General features: G+C 29.7%; 1 protein-coding gene across 1 annotated transcript in view; it reads left to right on the plus strand.

Annotated features, from left to right (window-relative positions):
- The first annotated feature begins 672 nt into the window (after positions 1-672).
- The window catches only part of LOC145665759 (uncharacterized), a 71459-nt gene continuing 50480 nt past the window's right edge, over positions 673-21651 (plus strand). The window contains exon 1 of the mRNA XM_081732888.1: positions 673-788. Within this exon, the coding sequence (XP_081589014.1) occupies positions 699-788 (90 nt within the window). The 5' untranslated portion in view covers positions 673-698. The remainder of the gene's footprint in view (positions 789-21651) is intronic.

The raw sequence follows: 21651 nt of genomic DNA on the forward strand, positions 1-21651 counted from the left end.
TGTTCAAGAATGATAGGAAAATCGTACCTATATCCTTATAATATGTTTGCCTCTTGATCGTGATTCTACTTGTTTTCCGCCATTTTTGAAGCACAGTCTTAACTGGTGAGCTCTAGTGCAGTGTAGAAGTGACACAGTAATACGTGTTGTTTCTCGCTGTTAACATATTTCTTCAGAAACATTATGTAAAACAATTGAAAACACATCGCGCGGTTTGCTTGTTAAAATTTTGCGTATACCTGGATTTGTTTAAGTGTTTCTTTCTACTGTGTTTGTCTGTAGCTTCAATCAATAAGCCTTTACAATTAGATGCGAACATAGTTGGCAATCACTTGGCAGAGAACAACATCGAAGATTCTACACTTGTGATAATTTAACACACAGGCTGTGTGTCATTTCAACTACCGGCATTTGACACGCGATTCCAAATGGAGAGTGAGTTGTTCTAACCACCGGTTTGTGTTATATTTTAACACCATCGTGTTAACACATGGGTATGTCGTTGAAATAATACAACGATTTTTTACAGTGTATGTATGTAATTCACTGTTCAATTTTATTTATTAAATACATATTACATTACGAGCAATAAGTTTAGAAAGTTCATATTTCTTGCATGGTTAATTTGTTTTCCGTTAGGAACACACTACATGGAAGCAAAATCATGTCTTACAGCTCTGTTTTGTTTAACGACACTAATGTCTGCTGGGATCCTAGAAAAAGAAAACGACACACAGTTAGAGAAGATTGATAAATTTTTAACATTTCCGGAGGGCACTGCACTTACCGTAAGTAGATCTTTTAATTGAATTTAAACCTATACTAATCTTATTTATATAGGTGTTCGAGAAAACAAACTTGTGTACATTGAAATACTAAATACAATCGTTAGACTTCCGAATTTTATTTCTAGAAAATGAATTTTAGGTTTCAGTTTATTTTAATTACAAAAGTAAATTAATTCCATTAAATATATACTTCCGCTCGTATAGTTCGTTAATATCAGTAGTTTATCAGTTACGTACAATACGATCGAAGATAAAAAGTTTCCATAGAATCATGTTCCCGCGATTTACTAGGAAACGAACAATTTGGACAGTTATGTTCTGGCTTAATAACGACTACCAGTGAAACAAGAGACACTTTTGCCTCCATAGAAGCACACCAACATTAGTGTTTTCCACGAGATGAGAATTACATTTTCAAATTTGAGACAAGACTAGAAACATGACAGTTCTCGTCTCGTTTTCAAGACGAGACGAGACGAGAAATACCAAAAAAGTCTAATCTCGATTCTCGAAAAAAATTATGTTCGTATTTTAAATCATTAATTGCTCTGTAGACTAGATATAACACGAAAATGTTACTTTGTATTTCGAAGGTCATCGAATATAGAAGAAACAGAAGAAAAAACGAAGTAATTGTTATAATCTTTGCTTATTGCTTACGTACATATAATTTCTTTCTCCTCTCTGGTAAAATTGAATGTACTACTTAATAGGCAAATTACTGCCTGATGTAAATAGTAATTTCTTCAGTTTTGCAATACGACTGTAGTCTTACGTGTGCTACATTGTATCTCTACCATGAGTGCAGTATATGAGTTTTTGATTTTACTCCTTTTCATGGGGATACTTTCCTTCTTTTTCTTTATACCTGTCTAACGAATGTTTCTTCCATTCGAACAGGGAGTAATCTACACCCCCCTAACACCCCTCCAAATTTCTTTACACACACCCCTGGATGGAAGAGGAATACTCCCCCAAATCCAATTGTATCAATCAGTATCATATAGGTTATTTATTACATCAAGTTAAAAAAGGTTTAGCGTTTAGGAAAGAATGCAATATTCTTATTTGTTTTATTTCACTTCAAAATACGAAGCGACCTCGTTATTATGTACGGCTTCGAGAACCACATGACCTTATTGTTTCGGGCAGTGTTTCGATCAAAACAAATGGCAAAACAGATCCGCTCTTACCTACCCTCCTGGGCTCCGCTGTCGTTTCCGAGAAAAGAGATTGATGGACAGATGCAGATGACTGAAATTGGCAACGTCTTGAGCGGTCATTCACCTACCTCCTCCTCAATAAGGAAAAATGTGACAATATAGTAATTAGCCTATACCAGATTCAGTTGGTAAGTGCTACTCTGCAACAGGCTAGCAACCAGAGGGGGCTAGGGAAGGCCTGGCTCTCACTAAATTTTTCATCTCTCCTCCAGACCTCAATACAAAATGCACAATTTAGATATTTGTAAGAGAATTTTTAATGACTTGGCCCCTCCTAACATATTCATGCCCTCCCCAAAGCTCTGTGGCTGGTTTCGAGCCCGCTCTGCAAATGGTGTATCAACGGACGGACGTTAGAAGGGTGTAATCAAAACGTTTTTAGAAATGAAGAGATCGGTCGAATTAAGAATTATATATGTTTTAGACTGAGTCTAGTGTTATTCAGGAATGCATTTGGCGCCAGCTTAATTTTTTGTAAAGTATATTTTTATTCACGTAAATTCATTGAGCGGAACAGGGTTCATAGCGAGTCACTTTTTTTAAACTAAAATTTACTTTTTTTCAAGTTGGTCACTAAAAGTTACTTTTTCCAAATTTGTCACTAAAAGTTACTTTTATGAGAGGTAAAGTGACTTTTTCGTGTGATTTATGTTTTACATTGACAGTTTTCTAAGAAAAATATAAAAACAAATGGAAAAAGGCAGAAACTCGTTACTCATTACTCTTCTGAAAGCTTCAGTACTTGCTGCCATATGTGAAACAGTCAGCTTTATTCTCACTTCAGCTTTTATTCTTTCTAAAGCACAGTGGACGGTTGGTGGATGCTTAAGCTCTCAAGGTGGAGTTGAGAACTCTTGTGTCTATTCTTTCATCTATCATAATAATCTTCTAGTTTTCTCTCGTAATAGTTAACGCCCAAGTAGGGGTGGGGTGGGGATTCTGCGCCACTTCATCATTTCCAATAACAATCTAGCACACCATCAATAATAATAGCGCACCCCTAATAACAATAGCGCATCCCCCTACCTCCAAATAACTTCTAAACTACCCCTAATAATTTCTACCGCACTCCCTACTTCCCAAATAACTTCTATCACATCTCAAATAACTTCTATCTTACTCATAATAACTTCTAATGCATTCTATCACTAAATCTAGTTACAAAAATCATTAAATCTGGTTATAAAAAATCACTAAATCTAGTTACAAAAATCACTAAATCTAGTTACAAAATCACTAAATCTAGTTACAAAATCTGGTTATAACCGGTTTTGACTTTAAAAAATCACTAAATTTGGTTACAAAATCTGGTTATAACCGGTTTAGACTTCAAAAATCACTAAATCTGGTTACAAAAAATCACTAAATCTAGTTACAAAAACAAAAAAATTACTAAATCTAACAACATTTAACAAGAATGAACAATTGCGTTTTAAACTCTGATACATACTCTTTTAAATGCCGTTTGAATTATCAAAATCGGATAAAAAATAACGAATTTAGCATTTTGCCGCCTGTATTTATACAACCCAACACAACACACACACACACATTTACAATTCAGTTTCCTTCTCTCTTTCTTCTGAGTATGTAATAATAACAACACCAAAACTGTCCGTCCTGGCTGTCTGTCCAGGCTGTCTGTCCTAGGTGTCACAGCTTCTTGTCAGTCCCGCTTTTTTCGATTCACGGTCATCACTTTGAAGAAAATTCTTGATACAAAATCTGTCCGCAACTCTCTAGCTTTTATTACTCTGAAACATATTACATGCCACACCATCTATTGAGTAGGTGAGTAACTTATTGATCATAGTCACCTAGATGGTAAATATAGCTAAAACATTAATGTTCAAAAAAGAAAAAATCAGTGTATCCAACTCCATATATTTTTTCGGAACGTTCCAGGATTTTAATTTTTCAAGATATCGCTTTAAAACATATCGGGATGAATTCACCCCACTACTAATAAATATGATAATTGTTAAAAGTGAGTTGGCAACACTTAAAGTGCCACCCCCAAATAACGTTATTAATTAATTCCTCGGCTCCTAATTAACCGATTTCAAAAATTCAAACGGCAAATGAATACTAATAACATAACCAATTTTTTAAAATGCATAGATGGTTGCATAACCCAAAGGATACTTTTCCCTTTTTCAATATCTCCACAAAATTTCAACAAATCGAAAAAATAAAAATACTACCATAATTAAAATAAAATTTTAACACTTTTTTAAAGAATAACATTTTCCCGAAAATTTAAAAATAAACCCGTAAAAAATTCCCGAAATTTTGAGTTTGCTGTAACTTCATCAAATATTAACCGATTTTCAAAATTCAAACGGTAAATGGTTTCTATTTTCTTATAATTTTTTTCTAACACGTTACTGGTTGCCTATGTCTAAGGATAAAATTACAAAAACAACTTTTATGACAAAAATATAAATTTTACCTAAAACTAAACTATACATAATTACTCACTAACACCTATCAACTACACCACACATAAAAGTTAACTAAATTTTACCTAAAACTAAACTATACATAAAAGTTAATTAAATATGACCTAAAACTAAACTAAACTATACATGAAAGTTAATTAAATATGACCTAAAACTAAACTAAACTATACATAAAAGTTAATTAAATATGACCTAAAACTAAACTACACCTCACATAAAAGTTAATTAAATATGACCTAAAACTAAACTATACATAAAGGTTAATTAAATATGACCTAAAACTAAACTATACATAAAGGTTAATTAAATATGACTTTAAACTACACATAAATACATTTTAACTATATCTTATAATGCCCCCAAGCTAATGTACTTACACCACTCTAATATATATCTTTTATCATCATTCGAATCTAAAGCTAATTTATTTACAACTATGGTATACACATCATGTTTACAACTTCGAATTAGATTTATATTTTTATGTTTTCACATCATTGAATAGGGTTTGCTTATAATCATCAAATTGTAACTCTTTTGCTACTACACATTTTGTTATTCCTTTTGCTTTTTTCTCCTCTTTATTTTCAACTTTAAAGGCATACATTTTCGACCTTAACCCAATAAATTCTGTCATTATTTTACCATTGTTTTCATCCTTCATCTTTCCTAATACTTTTTTGTTTACTAATGGTATTCCATATTGATTATCCTTTCCATAATCACTTGTATCAAATAAATCAATCATTTCATTTAAGTCTTTGTAGAAGTCATCTGTCCCAATTTCATATATAAAACTATCAGTATCCGTATAACATAAGTTTATATCAATATCATATTTAGGTTTCATAATGTTGTAATGGAAGTCATACATTAATAGTTTTGATAAATCTAACACACTCATACCAACATATATAGGTTTGTTGAAGATCAATTTTTCTTTTTTCATATGTATCGCACACAAATCTTCAGTAAATATTGTTCTATAATCAAAGTTCGGTTTCGCTATTAACTTTTCCACCCTCATTGGATCACATTCTAAAGTAATTGATGGCCTCTTTCTAATGTTTTCCATTGTTTTACCAAATACACTATTATTCATTAACTTGTAAAAATCTTTCTCGAAATTATTCTTAGCTTGCGTTCTCATATTTGTATTTAGATCAATATATTCCTTTAACCAGTTTGATTGCTTGAACTCTAATACTCGGTGAATTTTCTTTAATATCATTCCAAGTGACATATATAATTTTAAATTTCTATAGTGAATAACATATCTTTCTTTATTGTAAAGCGTTGTTAATAATTTTGATTGTTTCGATCCTGGTGGGCACATATTTTCTGGAGCTAATGGTAGATCTGTATGTTTATCATGTAAGTATTCTGGATATTCTAAATCAACTTCTAATATGTAGCCAGTTTCTGAATCATCTGGAATATTCATTATGTTTATGTAAGGTTGAACCCATTTAAAGTCTTTGTAAGGCATGTATTGACTCATTGCCCATCCATATAAATTATTTGCATCTAGATAAGTTAAATACTTTGAAAGTTCATCTTTATTATAACTTTTCATATACTTATTATTTGCTTTTACATACCTCTTACTACATTGTGAAATTCCACCTCTTATACCTTTTTCAATCATTAATATTTTGTCATAGTCAGTTAACATTTCTAGTTCGATTTTAGTCACCTTTAACATTGAATCCCACGATAAACCAGGAGCAGTGAAATACCAAGCAGGATCTAAACCATATGCCTTTAAACACACATCTCTAAAATTTTCAAATACATCGGCTAATATTAATACATCTGTCCTGTTATAAAGTTCTGTATATTCACCTAGATTTTTAATATTGAATGACTTCCAAACATTTTTCGCATGCTCATAATCTTCATCACTGATGTGGGTGTTAATAAGTTTATTAAAGAACATTTCTTTTGAAGGTAGTTTTGTTTCTTCTAATCTTTCAATTGAGTCAATATAATCATATGGGTACACACCTTTTTTAATTACTAAATCTAATAAATCATTAGTGAAATACTTTGACGTTTCTCTATATTGTTCTTTTGTAAGGTTATTTGCTAGTTCTGCTAAACCCCTTGACATAAACCTAAATGAATCTAGAAATCGTAAATTAATTCCATTCTTTTTATCAACCTTCACATATTTTGAGTATGTTATATATTTTTCCTCATTATTTGCAATTAGTTTTATTTCATTCTTATCATAAGCAAGTTCTTTAACAAACAGGTGAGTATCATAACCACTTAAATTGTGAATAAATACTGGAATAAAATTAGGATTTCGATAGCTTAAGTTACAATAACTGTGAGCTGCACCTCTAAACTTTCCAGTTAAATGATCATGATATCTTACTTTTGCTTTATTTATATTTATATTTTTCAAACATTTACCTAATTCATGTTTCCATTCTTCTAATTTTTCAACCATGCTATCATTATTTTTAGCGAATTTTATTTTCTTATTTAACATATTTATTTGTTTTTCAATTGCTGGTGGTAAATCATTCAAGTTTCTCTCACATATATGACAACTATTGGAATTATTATATCTATTTTCCTCATCTTTAGTTAGGTCAATCATTTCAACTGTTTTGTTATATATTTTCTTTATTTCTATTGCTTCTTGTTTTAAATTCTCCACAAACACCTTTGCAGCATCTAAACAAATATAACTAACAGGCCTTTTATACACACCATTTGAGTATTTGATGTAATAACAGAAACTCATTGGTAAATGCTTTTGATACTTCACAGTTTTAGAACAATTATGGTCTACATCCATTTTACATAACAAGCATTCAAAATCGGCATATATCGCAAATGGTACCCTCAATGATTTATTATAATTTTGAAATTGTATTTGATTGTTATATGGTTTTGGAAGTTCTATTCTAACAGATTCATGCTCCTTACAATATAGTTCATGTTCTTGTAATTGTATCTCATTTGTAAAATGTCTTGTTAAACACCTATCACAAAAGTATAATTTTTCCTTATGCTTTGTTACTTGACTTCTTATTAATCTTGATAAATCCTTTATCCAACAAAAGTGATCATTATTTTCATCTTTTACATATAATAAATTGATGTGTTATCCTGCTTATTTTTTATGATTTGAAGTGGATATATATTATATTCATCATCATAGGTATACACGTTAATGGATATGTTACTTCTTTTTTCAAACTTTACTATATCTTTTAATTGTACAGGAAATTCAATACCCTTACAATATTTCTCTTGTAATTCATCCACAATTTCTGTATAGTTTGAAGGCCGTTGAGAATGTGATTGATGATCTATAGGTTTTAAATAACATGCAATAGAATATAAGAAACATTTATTATCTTTATTTTGAACATTAATCACTGCTTTTTTATCTTTAATTGGTTTAGGAAGGTCAATATAGGAAGAAGCTCGTAATGGTACATATTTATTTAATCTGATTTCTAAATATTTAATTTGATGTAATGACCAACCTGAACCTCTTCCTTGAAATTCCTCCATCTCTCTACATAGTTTTTGTTTAGCATTGGTTATATATTCATCTAAGTCAGTTGATTGTAATATTCTTTCATTCATAGTTTTAAAATTGCGTTCTTGTACTTCTTTATCTTTAATATAATCACAAATGAATACAAGGTTGACTTTTAATGGATGGTGCTTTAATTCTTCCTTGATTTTATTAATAACTACTTTCCCACTTATATTTAAAAACTTCACCGGATCCTTATATCCTCCTATGTTTTCAATTGTGATAGTTTGTAATCGTTTCTGTATTGCTGTTTCCTTTGTTTGTACTTTAATTGGTATTCGTTGTGGTTTGGATTCTTCAAAAACATCTTGTTTAAATGGAAATATGTTTCTAATTTGTGATCTGTTTTGTTCATCTTCATATTTTATAATACGGTCAATAAGTTCAGCCTTTCTTAATTTAGAATAACCTTTTATCCCCTTCCTTTTACAATGGTTTTTTAGTTCATCAACTTTCATTGTGTATATAACTTTCAATTCATCTGGTTCATTTTGGTATTGTTCGATTTTTTGATTAATTCACTCTTATTTAAATAACTATAGCCGCGGATTTTCTTGACTTTACATATTTGTTTTAGTTTTGTAATTGACATCTCCTTCATCTCCTCACCAGTAAAATTAACATTATTCATACTCATTTTATATGGAAAAACACTGTATCGTAATTTTATATTCACTAAATTTTTTAATTCATTTTCATAATATTTTTATACCAACATTAGCATACTTATTTTTCTAATACAGCTGTTAATGTCGACATAAAAAAAATGATACAGTGTTTTTCCATATAATAACACACCTTATATGAAAAAACACTGTATCATTTTTTATATTCACCAGATTTTTTAATTCATTTTCATAATATTTTTCATGCTTAAACAAATTAAATTACATTACAACATTTATAATATTATATTATTTTTATTTATTTAATTATTATGTAAATTATTAAACCCTAACCATTTAATAAACTCTAATTATTTAATTATTATGCAAATTATTTATTTAATTATTTATTTAATTATTATGCAAATTATTAAACCCTAACCATTTAATAAACACTTTATTACCTTTTATGAAAATATTTATAAAAGTTAAACACATTAAATTACATTACAACATTTATAATATTATATTATTTTTATTTATTTAATTATTATGCAAATTATTAAACCCGAACCATTTAATAAACTAATTATTTAATTATTATGCAAATTATTTATTTAATTATTATGCAAATTATTTATTTAATTATTATGCAAATTATTTATTTAATTATTAATGCAAATTATTAAACCCTAACCATTTAATAAACCCTAATTATTTAATTATTATGTAAATTATTAAACCCTAACCATTTAATAAACCCTAATTATTTAACAAACACTTTATTACCTTGTATGAAAATATTCATAAAAGTTAAACACATTAAATTTACACTACAACATTTTCTTTATCTATCCAACTATTATGTGAATTATCAAACCCTAACCATTTAACAAACACTTTATTACCTTTCTTTCTCAATATTTTTTCAACCAAATACTCATCCTTATATTTAGTTTTCAATAATTCTGGTTCATAAAATCTTCCTCTAACTTCTTCATTGTTTAAATCTCTAATTTTATATGTTGGTGGATTAGATGGTATAACCTCATTAATAACAAACACTTCTGCTGACCAATTTGGTGTATAACCTTTTTCAAACAAACCTTTAATTTTACTTATACGAACATAATCACCAATCTTATACTTTAACTTAACAGACTTATATTCTTTCTTATACACTTTTTTCAATATCGCATGCTCATTTTTCTTATTCACTTCTACAGGTTTCACACCAATTGTTCTATGTACTTTATTATTATATTCATCAACCAAACCTTGCAATATTTTTAACCACTTATAATTACCTTGAACAGTAAATTTTTTCCACATATTTTGTTTAAGTGTTTTGTTAAATCTTTCAACAACAGAAGCTTTTTTACCACTATATGTTGAGTAATGATTGATATTGTTTTTTCCCATCAAATCTTCAAATTCTTTATTATAAAACTCTTTACCTTGATCAGTTTGTAAATTATTAGGTTTTCTAATTTTTAACACTGATTCAAATGCTTCTGTAACATTCTTACCACTCTTATCTTTAACAGGAACAGTAAACGCATATTTTGAAAACACATCTATAATTGTTAGTAAATACTTATAACCTTTATTTAATTTTGAAACACCTTGTAACACACCACTATCCATTTCCACAAGATCAGCTTGCCATAAATCATCTATACCTTTAACAATAACACTTAACCTAGCATAATTCTTTCTAGATGGTTTATGAATTTCTTCTATAATATCTTCTCTAATACCTTCACCTTCATATAGTCAATCACGCTTTTTAATGAATTGAGATTTATTAGTACCACATACAACACATATACCTTTCTTAACATATCTTCCATTCTTTGTTTGTTCTATTCTAATGGTACCTTTCATTGCACCTGTTGATTTCATACACTTAACACAATACATCATTATTTATTATATGGAAAATTATTAAGGTTCTCTTTCTATATACATAATAACTTCCAATAATTTTCCTTCTTCCATAGCTGAATTTTTTTGTGCTTGAAACATAATTTTATCACCCTTTTTAATGTTTAATGGCAAATTTACCACTAAAGTATTGTTCAAAAATATATCTAAAAAGTATCTATCCAAAACTTAATTCCATATGCATTATTTTTCCATTGTAGAGAAACTCATAATCATTAGATAAATTAAATATTCTGAAGATTGGATTTGGAACATTTCTAGTTCTCAATCGACATAATAAATTTATAGTTTCTTTTTGCATAATTAGATTAAAAGTTTCCTTTTTCATCATTTGGAAATCTTGTTTTGTTGTAAGTGTATTTAATTGGGATGATATTTCTGACTTATATTGATTAAATTCTGAAACAGGAACTTTTGCTTTAAATAGAATAGTAACATTATTATTGGTCTTTTTAAATTCTTCCATATATTCACCTTTTAAAACCTCAATATCATCTTTCTTTATATGTGTGTCTTGTAATGATTTTAATACATCTTCAAATTTGTTTCTATCACTTTCTAATTGGTTGTTAATATCGCTTTTCACTAACTCGAGCTGGTTTAACGTAATAGCATCTTGTTGATCAATACCATTAGTTATATTAACTAATCTTTTTTGTGTAAAATCAATCCACGATCTATAATTTGTTGTGAAAATTTTATTTAGTTCAGATTTAAAATTTGTACGACTCATTAAATTTTGATGTGTCTCTCTTTTATATTTTTCAAATTCTTCATTCTTAACAACATTATCTAAATTCCTTAACTGCTCTTCACTAATATCACTTACCTTACTTTTAATATTACCAAAAATATCCATATTTATTATATAATAATTTGAGTTATTTAACAGCAAGTAAAACAGTTATACGAGCTCCACCAAAATCAATCAAATCACCATTCTCATCTTTAATTGAAACTTTGAAATTATTAAATTTATTTTGATGTATTGGGAAAAATATCTTTTCATTAGGTTCATATATAATTGGTTCTCTAAACTCTGCATTTGTTCTAAATGTTGCAATTAAGTCTGTTTCGTTGTGTGTTGTATCATTGTGTTTTAAAATCATACCTTCTGCTAAATCACAGTGAATATTTATAGTATCAAACGGATGAAACATTGGCACCTTATCTCCAACATGTTCTATCTTTTCAGTCAAGTTCTTTTCACTAAAACCTAATACAGTATTAATAGTATCTAAGGTTATATTACATTGCTGGCTAAATATTTTAACTCTATTTTTCCTTCTATCCTCAGTAAATTGAATATTTTTAAAAGGATCGTTGGTATATGGAAGGTTTGATTTAATATATTCTTCTAATTCTTGTAAACTATATTGACCAGGCTGAATTATGAGTTGTTTTGTAAATTTTGAGTTACTATTACAAAATGTTAATTTGTTGTTCTTTTCTGTAATGTTTGGAGTTAAGTATGTTGTGTAAAATCCTGCAACAGCTACTTCTAAATCGTTTTCAAATGGGTAATGCAATGACATGTTTAATACAGATGAATAACCATTTAAATTAAATACCTTCATTTATTATATAATAAATAACTAATATGGATAATTGGGATATTAAAGTAAGGTTAACAGAAGAAACGGCGAAGAGTAAGAGGAATGGAGAGTTGTTACCTGATGATATAAGATGTTTAATAGTTGGGCCTAGTGGTTGTGGTAAAACGACGTTAATGATTGATAATTTTTTGTTAGCACCTAAATGGTTAAAATATGCAAATGTTTATATATATTCTAAAAGTTTAAATCAACCTAAATATCAACACTTAATACAACTTTTTCGAGATATAGAACGTAATATTAAAGATACAGTAGCAATAATAAAAGGAAACAATGAAGAGATTATTCCATTAGATGAATGTGAGGACTATTCTGTGGTAGTATTTGATGATTTCATATTAGAAGAACAAAATCACGTTAGAGAATATTTTACTCGAGGGCGTCATAAGGGTTTGAACTGTTTCTATCTTGGACAAACATATTCTAAAGTGCCAAAACAATTAATTAGAGACAACTTAAACTTTCTTTGTATATTTAGACAGGACAATGTAAATTTAAAACATATATATGATGAATTTGTTGCATCTGATATGTCGTTTGAAAAATTACAATTATTATGTAGCAAGTGTTGGAGTGAAGAACATGGTTTCTTAACAATAGATATGACTAGGAAGGTGAATAATGGTAAATATAGAAATAAAATTAAAGAATTTCTAAAAGTGTAAACTAAACATATATGAATGCAGGTGAACGTATATATTATGTTATGTTATGTTATGTTATGTTATGTTATGTTATATTATGTTATGTTATGTTATGTTATGTTATGTTATGTTATGTTATGTTATGTTTTTATTTTTTTCTTTATATAATAAATGGATGTTAATAAAGCTCAGAAGTATATTAAGTTAAAAGAAGAACTTATTAAAAGATTTAAGGAAATTAAACAAAGTAATCGAAGTAAGTATGAAAAATTTAAAGAACAAGATCAGCCTGTTATTGATGCAATTAAAGATTTAGGGCAAGATATATCAAAAGTAGCAGAAGAAAATAAAAATCTAATTCAAGAGTTAGTTCCAGTTGTACATAAAAGTGCTAGAGTGGATTCAAGCTTATTAGAAACACCGCCTATGTATGATAGTTCTATAAATGAAAGTGATACGCCTATAACAGAAGAAATAAAACACATGAAAAAACAAATTAAATATAAAGTAGAAGGAATGGAATCTTTAGCAACAACTCATTTTGGTAATATTGCCTCAAGATATTATGCAACTAGAGATTATAAGTTTTGGAATACAATCATATGATGAAGATGGGAAAATTATACATATGATAGGAAATGCGGAAGTTAAAATTCATGGTGATGATTTAGTTATTAATAATCGACATTATACAGGAACAGAAGGTTTATGGGAATTATTGACAAAACATAATCCAACAAATTATAATGATGATGATCTAGAAAAATATAAACAAATAGTAATTGATTCTAGTGTTGCATTTCATAATAATGATCCAAGTACAAGAAAACAAAAATCTAGTAAAGGTAAAAAATATAAAGAAATTATCAAACCTATTTGGGATGAATATATAAAACCAACAACACCTTCAAAAAAGACACCAAAATCTGGAGAAGGAATAATGGTATATAACGAATTATCAAAAGAATACATATGGATGGATGATGTGAGAAAACTGATTGACCGCTTGATTGTTATTGATGGGGAAGAAAAATCTGGAAATGATAACTTTTATAATGAGAAAGTAGGTATTATGGATATGATTAATTCTAAACTTGCACAATTTATACCTAATGATCCAAAAGGTATAGGTTATTTGATTAAGATATTGAATACGCTGCCACCAAAATTTTGGAATAGTGAAAAGTATGGAAAAGGATTAGTAAATGATTTTATTAATAAACTTCCATTTGAGTTGCATATTCCAGGATTTAGATTTTGCGGGCCTGGGACTAAGTTAGAAGAAAGATTAGAAAGAGGTGATGAAGGTATTAACAAATTAGATGAGGCTTGTAAAGAACATGATATATACTATAGGGATAATAAAGGTACAGAATCAAGACATATTGCAGATAAGGAATTAGAAAATAAAGCTTGGGAAAGAGTTTTTGCTAAAGATGCTAATTTAATAACTGAAAAACTACCTGCTCTTGGAACTGCTTTAATGATGAATACAAAAGTAAGATTTGGTTTAGGTTTATAAGTAATGAAAGTAAGATTAGGTTTATAAGTATTTTTTAGATTTAGGTTTATATATGTACTTTTTATGGAATTTTTTCATAAAAAGCTTTTAATTTATATAATAAATATGCAGTTAAAAGGTTTTACATTTACGATTCCTAATCAGGAACTTAAACAATTAAATATAGATCACATTTTAACTAACAAAGAACTCAAACAAAAGGAGGCAAAACTAAGTAAAGCACAATGTATGTCTCTATGTCTTTCTATACCACAACTTAAGAAAATAAACAAAGAAATGAAGGCAAATGATAATAAAGTTCATTATGGTGGTTTTATATTTACTATTCCAACGATTTTAGCTTTAATAGGTGCTCTAGGTTCTGTTGCTGGAGGAGCAGCTGCTATTGCTAAGACTGTAGATGATGCAAAAAAGAATAAAATGGAATTAGAAGAACAAAAGCGACATAACTTAGCAATGGAAGAAAAACAAGGTGGTAAGCTTTTAAAAAACGTAAACTCCAAAACAGTAAAGAAAAAGAAGAAATTAAACCTTTAAGTAATTTAGATCTAATACAACTTGTTAAAAAACTTAAGATAAGAAACTTTAGAGGTGTATTTATGAGTGATGAATTGCCTAAACAACCAAGGAAGAATGAGTGTGGTATTGTTAATTTTGATACGTCTAAAAATATAGGAACGCATTGGATTTGTTATTGGAAAAAAGGAAATAGAAAGTATGTGTTTGATTCATTTGGAGGTAATCCACCAAAAACACTCGTAAAATATCTTGGTCATAATATAAAGTACAATAGCAGCCGTATACAACATTTTAACGAGGTAATTTGTGGACATTTATGCATTACAGTGTTAAAAATGTTTACAGATGGGTATAGCTTTTCAGAAATTATTAGTCAGGTGAATAGGAATAAGGATATTTGGAGAAGTTATATTTAAGTTTTTATGGGTTTATTTTATGGGCTTAATTCATAAAACGATTATAAATATTTTTTATAATAAATATGGATAAAATAGAATCATATGAATTACAATCCTTTAAACCTAATCAAAAAACAATTGAGAATTTAAATAAGCCAAACAGGTCTATTGAATTTGATATTGACGTGGGTGATGGCTTCATACATCCTTATTATGCTGATATTTATAAAACTTTTGAAATTAGAGATAGAGATGGTGATGGAGAATATACTACTGGTCAAAATATTAGACTTATTAATAATTTCTTCCCACATTTCTTTTCTCAAATTCAAGTTAGTAAGCATGGACAGATATTAGATATTATAGATTATCCTGGTTTAACTTTAACAGCTGTAAACACATGTACGATTTCAAAACCAGAGGCAAATCACTATGATGAATGTGGATGGGAAGGAATTACGTGGGCAAGAACAGATGAAGAAATAGTGTTTTTGCTAAGACTTTTGCCAGGATTTTGTTCAGATTTTAAAGATATTATGTGGAAAGGAGGTTTGAAATATACATTTAAAAGAAGTGGTTCTGATGATAATGCATTTGCTATTTGGAAAACAAAAAAGCAGGATGGAACATATGAGAATGATCAACCACATCCAGGTAAAATTAAGATTACAAATATGGAGTTAAGAATGCCTATTGTTAATTATGAACCTAACTATGCCACCTTGTTAAGATCTAATATGTTAAAAGAAGGTAAGATTCCTATTTCATTTAACACGTATCAATGTTTACAGAAATCAGTTAGTGGGAAGTATTTAGAATTCGATTTAACCACACAATTTAACTCAAGTGAATTTGATACGCCTAATTTTGTGATTGCCTTTTTCCAAACTGATAGAAATGATAATCAAGAAAGAGATTCAAGCTATTTTGATCATTGTAAAGTTCAGAATATACATTTTCGTAATTCTAGAAATGAATCTTTCCCATTAGAATCTTTAAACTTAGATTTTGCAAAACATAAGTATTTCAAAGTTTATGAAATGTATACGGTATATAAGCGAGCTACAATTGGAAATACTGAGATGTTTTATTATCCTAAGGAATTTTTAGAAAATAGGCCGATGTTCGTAATTAACACAAGCAAGCATAAATCAGTAACTGTAAGTGATAGAACTAATTTGAAACTGACTGTTAATTTTGAAAGCGATGTATCAGATAAAACAATTTGCTATGTTGTTATGATTGGTAAGAAAAATTTAGAGTATGATGTTGAGAAAGAAAAAATAATTGAGAAGATATAAATCAATTATATAATATGTTTATTAGATTTGTTTAGTTTGTAAGTGTTTTTATGATATTATCATAAAAACTTATTTAATAAAATGACTATTCCAGATAACATTCCACGTGAGAATTTAATTGTGTTAATTGAAGATACTATATTAAATCTTGAGAAGTTATTAATGAAAAACAAAAGAAAGTTTAAGAGAATAAAATGTTTATATTACTCTTATTACGTTATCAATTCTATTATCAGCTTCTACAGGGTTCATCAATGTATTTATTCCTGTTACAGTGTATTCAATTATTACAACTGCATTTGCTTCGGCTTCTGCTGTTATCACTGGTCTATCAACACGGTTTAATATAGCTTCAAAGAAAGAATATTATAAAAATATGGTGAATCGAATTGGGATGTTTAAAGATGAGCTTAATGTAATTAAGCTCATGAATGGCGAATTAACAGATGAAAATGTAAGAGATATTGTTAACAGAATCAATGACATACTTAACGAAATTCGAGGCTATTAGAAACTGATTTTTAAAAAGTTTTAATATAATAAATACGATGGCGAGTCATATTGAACTTTTAAATAAACTTGGAAGTCTTGAGCAAAAACAGGTTATTGGATTAAGAGAATTAGAATTAAATACAGAATATAAGATTGTGAAAATGGAAAAGATTAAAACTAAGTTTGGAAAGAGCATTTTAGTTGAATGTGAAGAGTTTAAGGTATTTCTTCCACCTAGATTTACAAAACACTTAACAGATAAAATGATTGATGAGATCGTTAAAGATGGAATAAAAATCAAATACACTGGTTTAAAAGATAACTATCCAACTGTTGAGTTCTGTATGTGAATCCAAAAAATAATAAAAATGATCAAAAATATGTTGTCAGAAGTAAAAAATGGAGTGAATAGAATGGATCCTCAAAAGAAATTTATACTTACTAATAACTTCAATGTAATTGTGAAAAATGTGCAAACCGAAGTTCAAGTTGTTTTTGATATTAACGGCTGTCTATTCAGTTTGAATTATGATCAGTGGACAGAGTTTAAGAAGTCATTGTTTCCTATAGAGAACGAGGTTAGCAGACGATTCCATTATCAGTATCCGAACTTGTAACTATTAATATACTAATTTGTAAGTATTATGTAATTATGTAGAATTTAGTTAACTTTTATGGTAAAATCATAAAAGTGTTTTGTAATTTTATTTTACTAAATTTAGTGATTTTTACAACTAGATTTAGTGATTTTTTTGTTTTTGTAACTAGATTTAGTGATAGAATGCATTAGAAGTTATTATGAGTAAGATAGAAGTTATTTGAGATGTGATAGAAGTTATTTGGGAAGTAGGGAGTGCGGTAGAAATTATTAGGGGTAGTTTAGAAGTTATTTGGAGGTAGGGGGATGCGCTATTGTTATTAGGGGTGCGCTATTATTATTGATGGTGTGCTAGATTGTTATTGGAAATGATGAAGTGGCGCAGAATCCCCACCCCACCCCTACTCGCCCATTCAAAGTTGTGTATGTTTGTGTAGTTCATCATGTTCGTCTTGTGTTATGCTTCTTGTATGTTCTTCTTAAGAGTAGGTGATGAATTTGAATATTTCACGTTTTTGAGAACTCTTAATGCTAACTTAAATATAATGTCGGGATGAAAAAATTCGGAAATAAGCCAGAACTGGTTCCACCTACTCAGAAGCTTTTTAGATCTGCTAAGTCTGCTTACCGTAACTACAAAGCATACTTTGAAAACCTAAGAAAGGATGAAGCTCAAAAAGAAGTAAAGAAGAAACAAAACAACAAACAAAGAGAGAGGTGATGGAGAAATTGACAAAGAAAAAAAGGGTCATGATGAGATTTTGGTTACTTTTTCGTGTGCTTTTGGCCATTTTTTGGTCACTTTTCAACTATTTACAAGAGGCCAGACCACTATGAGCCCTGGGATTATTAAAATTAGGGTATATTAAAGAAGACAAAACAGAAAGATACAAAATATTTGTAAATTGGAAAACTGGATTACTGGAAAACAACTAAATCAATGAATAATTTTCTTATGAAAGATATTCAGAGCGAATAACGTAGCCAGGAAGGGGCAGGAACGGAGATTAAGAGATCAAATAATATTACAACAATTAACGTTAACAACAGGGTTAGAATAAACGAAATTGGAACTATGTACAGTATTAATTACTAAACGAATGTGATTTGAACATAGGACGAGGAAATTTTTTCTCAATTAATATTTTGGGGAAAAAAATCACCCACTACAACTTGCTGGGGGTGAATAAATTGAAATAATAGCAGAATTTTGCAAAATAATTACAATAATTCGTATGTAATCAATTCACATGTAATTACTCGGTAAAATAGTGTAGATTAATTCCTAATACAGTGAAACCTCTCTTAACGGGCATCTGTCAATAATGGACATTTTCATAAGAGAACAAACTTTCTTATTCTTCCATGCCATAAATATGTGTGGTGTGGCGTTATGAGAGAGAACCCTTCCTTTTAGGGACACCTTTCATTTACGGACATATAATCGGTTCCACCTATGTCCGTTTTGAGAGGTTTCACTGTATTACTTAATTTAATAATAATAATAAATGCCCAAATGTGTGAACTTACTTTATTGAACCTACCACTGCGAAGAGCTGATATTATTATTATTATTATTATTATTATTATTATTATTATTAGTAGTAGTAGTAGTAGTAGTAGTAGTAGTAGTAGTAGTAGTAGTAGTAGTAGTAGTAGTAATAGTAGTAGTAGTAGTAGTAGTAGTAGTAGTAGTAGTAGTAGTATTGCAATAGTTGCGTAACAAAATATACTGTTTTCTTGATTGAGTTTGTTTAAAAATTATATCACTATTCTGAGAGCACCCCCCCTTTTATTTTGAACACCCCCCAAGTAAAAAATTCTGGCATACTTACTGCATTCGAATCACCTCTTTCTCGAGCTTTCACCTCAGATCTTATCTCGTCTTGCTTCAGCCAGTAAGATTAACACGTTCCCATTTCAGAGGAACACCATGTTAAACACATCAACTAACTAACTAACTAACTCTTGAGTAAACCGTATAACTTATGTATTTCCTCGTTATGAAGTTTTCACCATTCCCCATTCCCGTTCCTTTTGGGTCCGTATATTCGTCTCAGGATCTTGTTCTCAAATACTTTCAGTTTATATTCTTCTCTCAGAGTAAGCGACCATGTTTCGCAACCATACAGAACAACAGGCATGATTATCGTTTTGTATATTATAAGCTTCAAATTCCTCGACAGAATTCGCGACGACAAGAGATTTTGAACCGAATAGTAACACGAATTCCCTGCTTTTAGTCGACATTTAATTTCATCGTGAATATGATTTTCCTCTGTTAATATTGATCCTAGATATTTGAAACTATCCACTTTATCGAAAGTATTATTTAATATTTTAACGCATCCATAATTTGCTGTATTACGGTCCCGACACACTTCCATGTATTTAGTTTCCTCTGCATTTACTTCTAAACACATGTCCCTGCAAGCGTTTAATAAGATATCTCCATTTCTTTCTATTGTTCTCGTATCATCCCCTATAACTTTACATCATCAGCATATGCCATAACCTGGTGAATACCGTTCAACTCTACGCCCTGGTTGCTATCTTTGATTTTCCTTATAACGTATTCCAGAACAAAGTTAAATAATAATGGCGACAACGCATCTCCTTGTTTCAGGCCATTTTCGACGTGAAAGCTCGTAGACAAAAATTTTCCCACTCGGACTTACTTTGGGATTCATTTAAACATATCTTAATTAATCTAATTAGCTTTCTCGGTATTCCAAGTTCTGTAAGAACGTTGTATAATGTTTCTCACCTAACCGAGCTGTACGCCTTTCTAAAATCAGTAAATACTTGATGTACCGGGGTATTGTATTCCGGTATTCACAAAACACATCAACACAAGATCATAATATGAAACTTCCTTGTAAAATATAAAATAAAGTTAATACTTAATTTTTAAAGCTTTCGTAGGTTCCCTTTAACGGAGTACGGCTGTCCTTGTAGATATTTTTATATATAAACCGTGGAGTGGAGATTTCGATGTTTGTTCTCACTAATGCCAAAAGCAGACAAAGGTGAAGTAAAATGTTTGCACAAAACGTATAAATACGAATAATTTAAAGACAGTTGTGGCTTTTTTTACTTGGACAAATGGAAATTCTAATGGGTAGGCTAGGTAGAAATGTATTGTTCTGAATGAAGAATGACACGTTGACACCAAGTGTAGACATCCTACAGCCGTGATAATGGCGTGACAAAAAAAGACTAGTTTCCAGTATTATGTCGTAGTATAACACCACTGCCGCTACTAGTCTGGTCAACGCATATGGCTAGTGACCAACTATCCTATAGTTAGACAGTCAAAAACAAACAAGAAATTTGCAAATAATTCAGGAAATGTAACCATGCCTGGCCATGACTTCCTGAATGACTTGCAACTGTTTATATGTAGGATAATTGGTGGCCAGCCACATTTGACACAATCTGGTACCGTCAGTGTTGCCATATTATGTCATAATGTCGGAGAATACTTGTATTTTACGTCACGTTATAAAGTGTGATGTCTACACTTGGTGTCAATGTGTCATTCTTGTTTCAGAACGATACATTTCTACTTTCTAACACTCCCATTTGTCTACAGAAAAAAGCCACAACTGCCTTTAATGATATTCATGGTGTTAAGAGTTGTGTAAAGTTCAGTTTTATTGGTGAGGGGCGTAGTGGTTTAGAGCTGCATCTATGTGGGAGCGATAACTAACCCAATCGGTCTTGTCGAAGTGAGGAGTGGTGTGAGCGGGAAGGATTGCCGATTTTCAGGAGAATGCTGAAGAAATATGCAGAGTTTGATAGGAATACGATCGCATCCGAATCGGTCTAAGACTGTGATCGTATAACTGGAGAGAGACTGGCTGATCGTTATCACCACGTTAGATGTTGATGTTACTGGCGGGACGTCTAGGTTTCGGAAGAGTATGAATAAAACCAGCAGCATGACTGGTGATATAAGTACGAAAATC

This window comes from Thermobia domestica, chromosome 12 (genome assembly GCF_964235325.1).
Source record: "Thermobia domestica chromosome 12, izTheDome1.hap1.1, whole genome shotgun sequence".
Lineage (NCBI taxonomy): Eukaryota > Metazoa > Arthropoda > Insecta > Zygentoma > Lepismatidae > Thermobia > Thermobia domestica.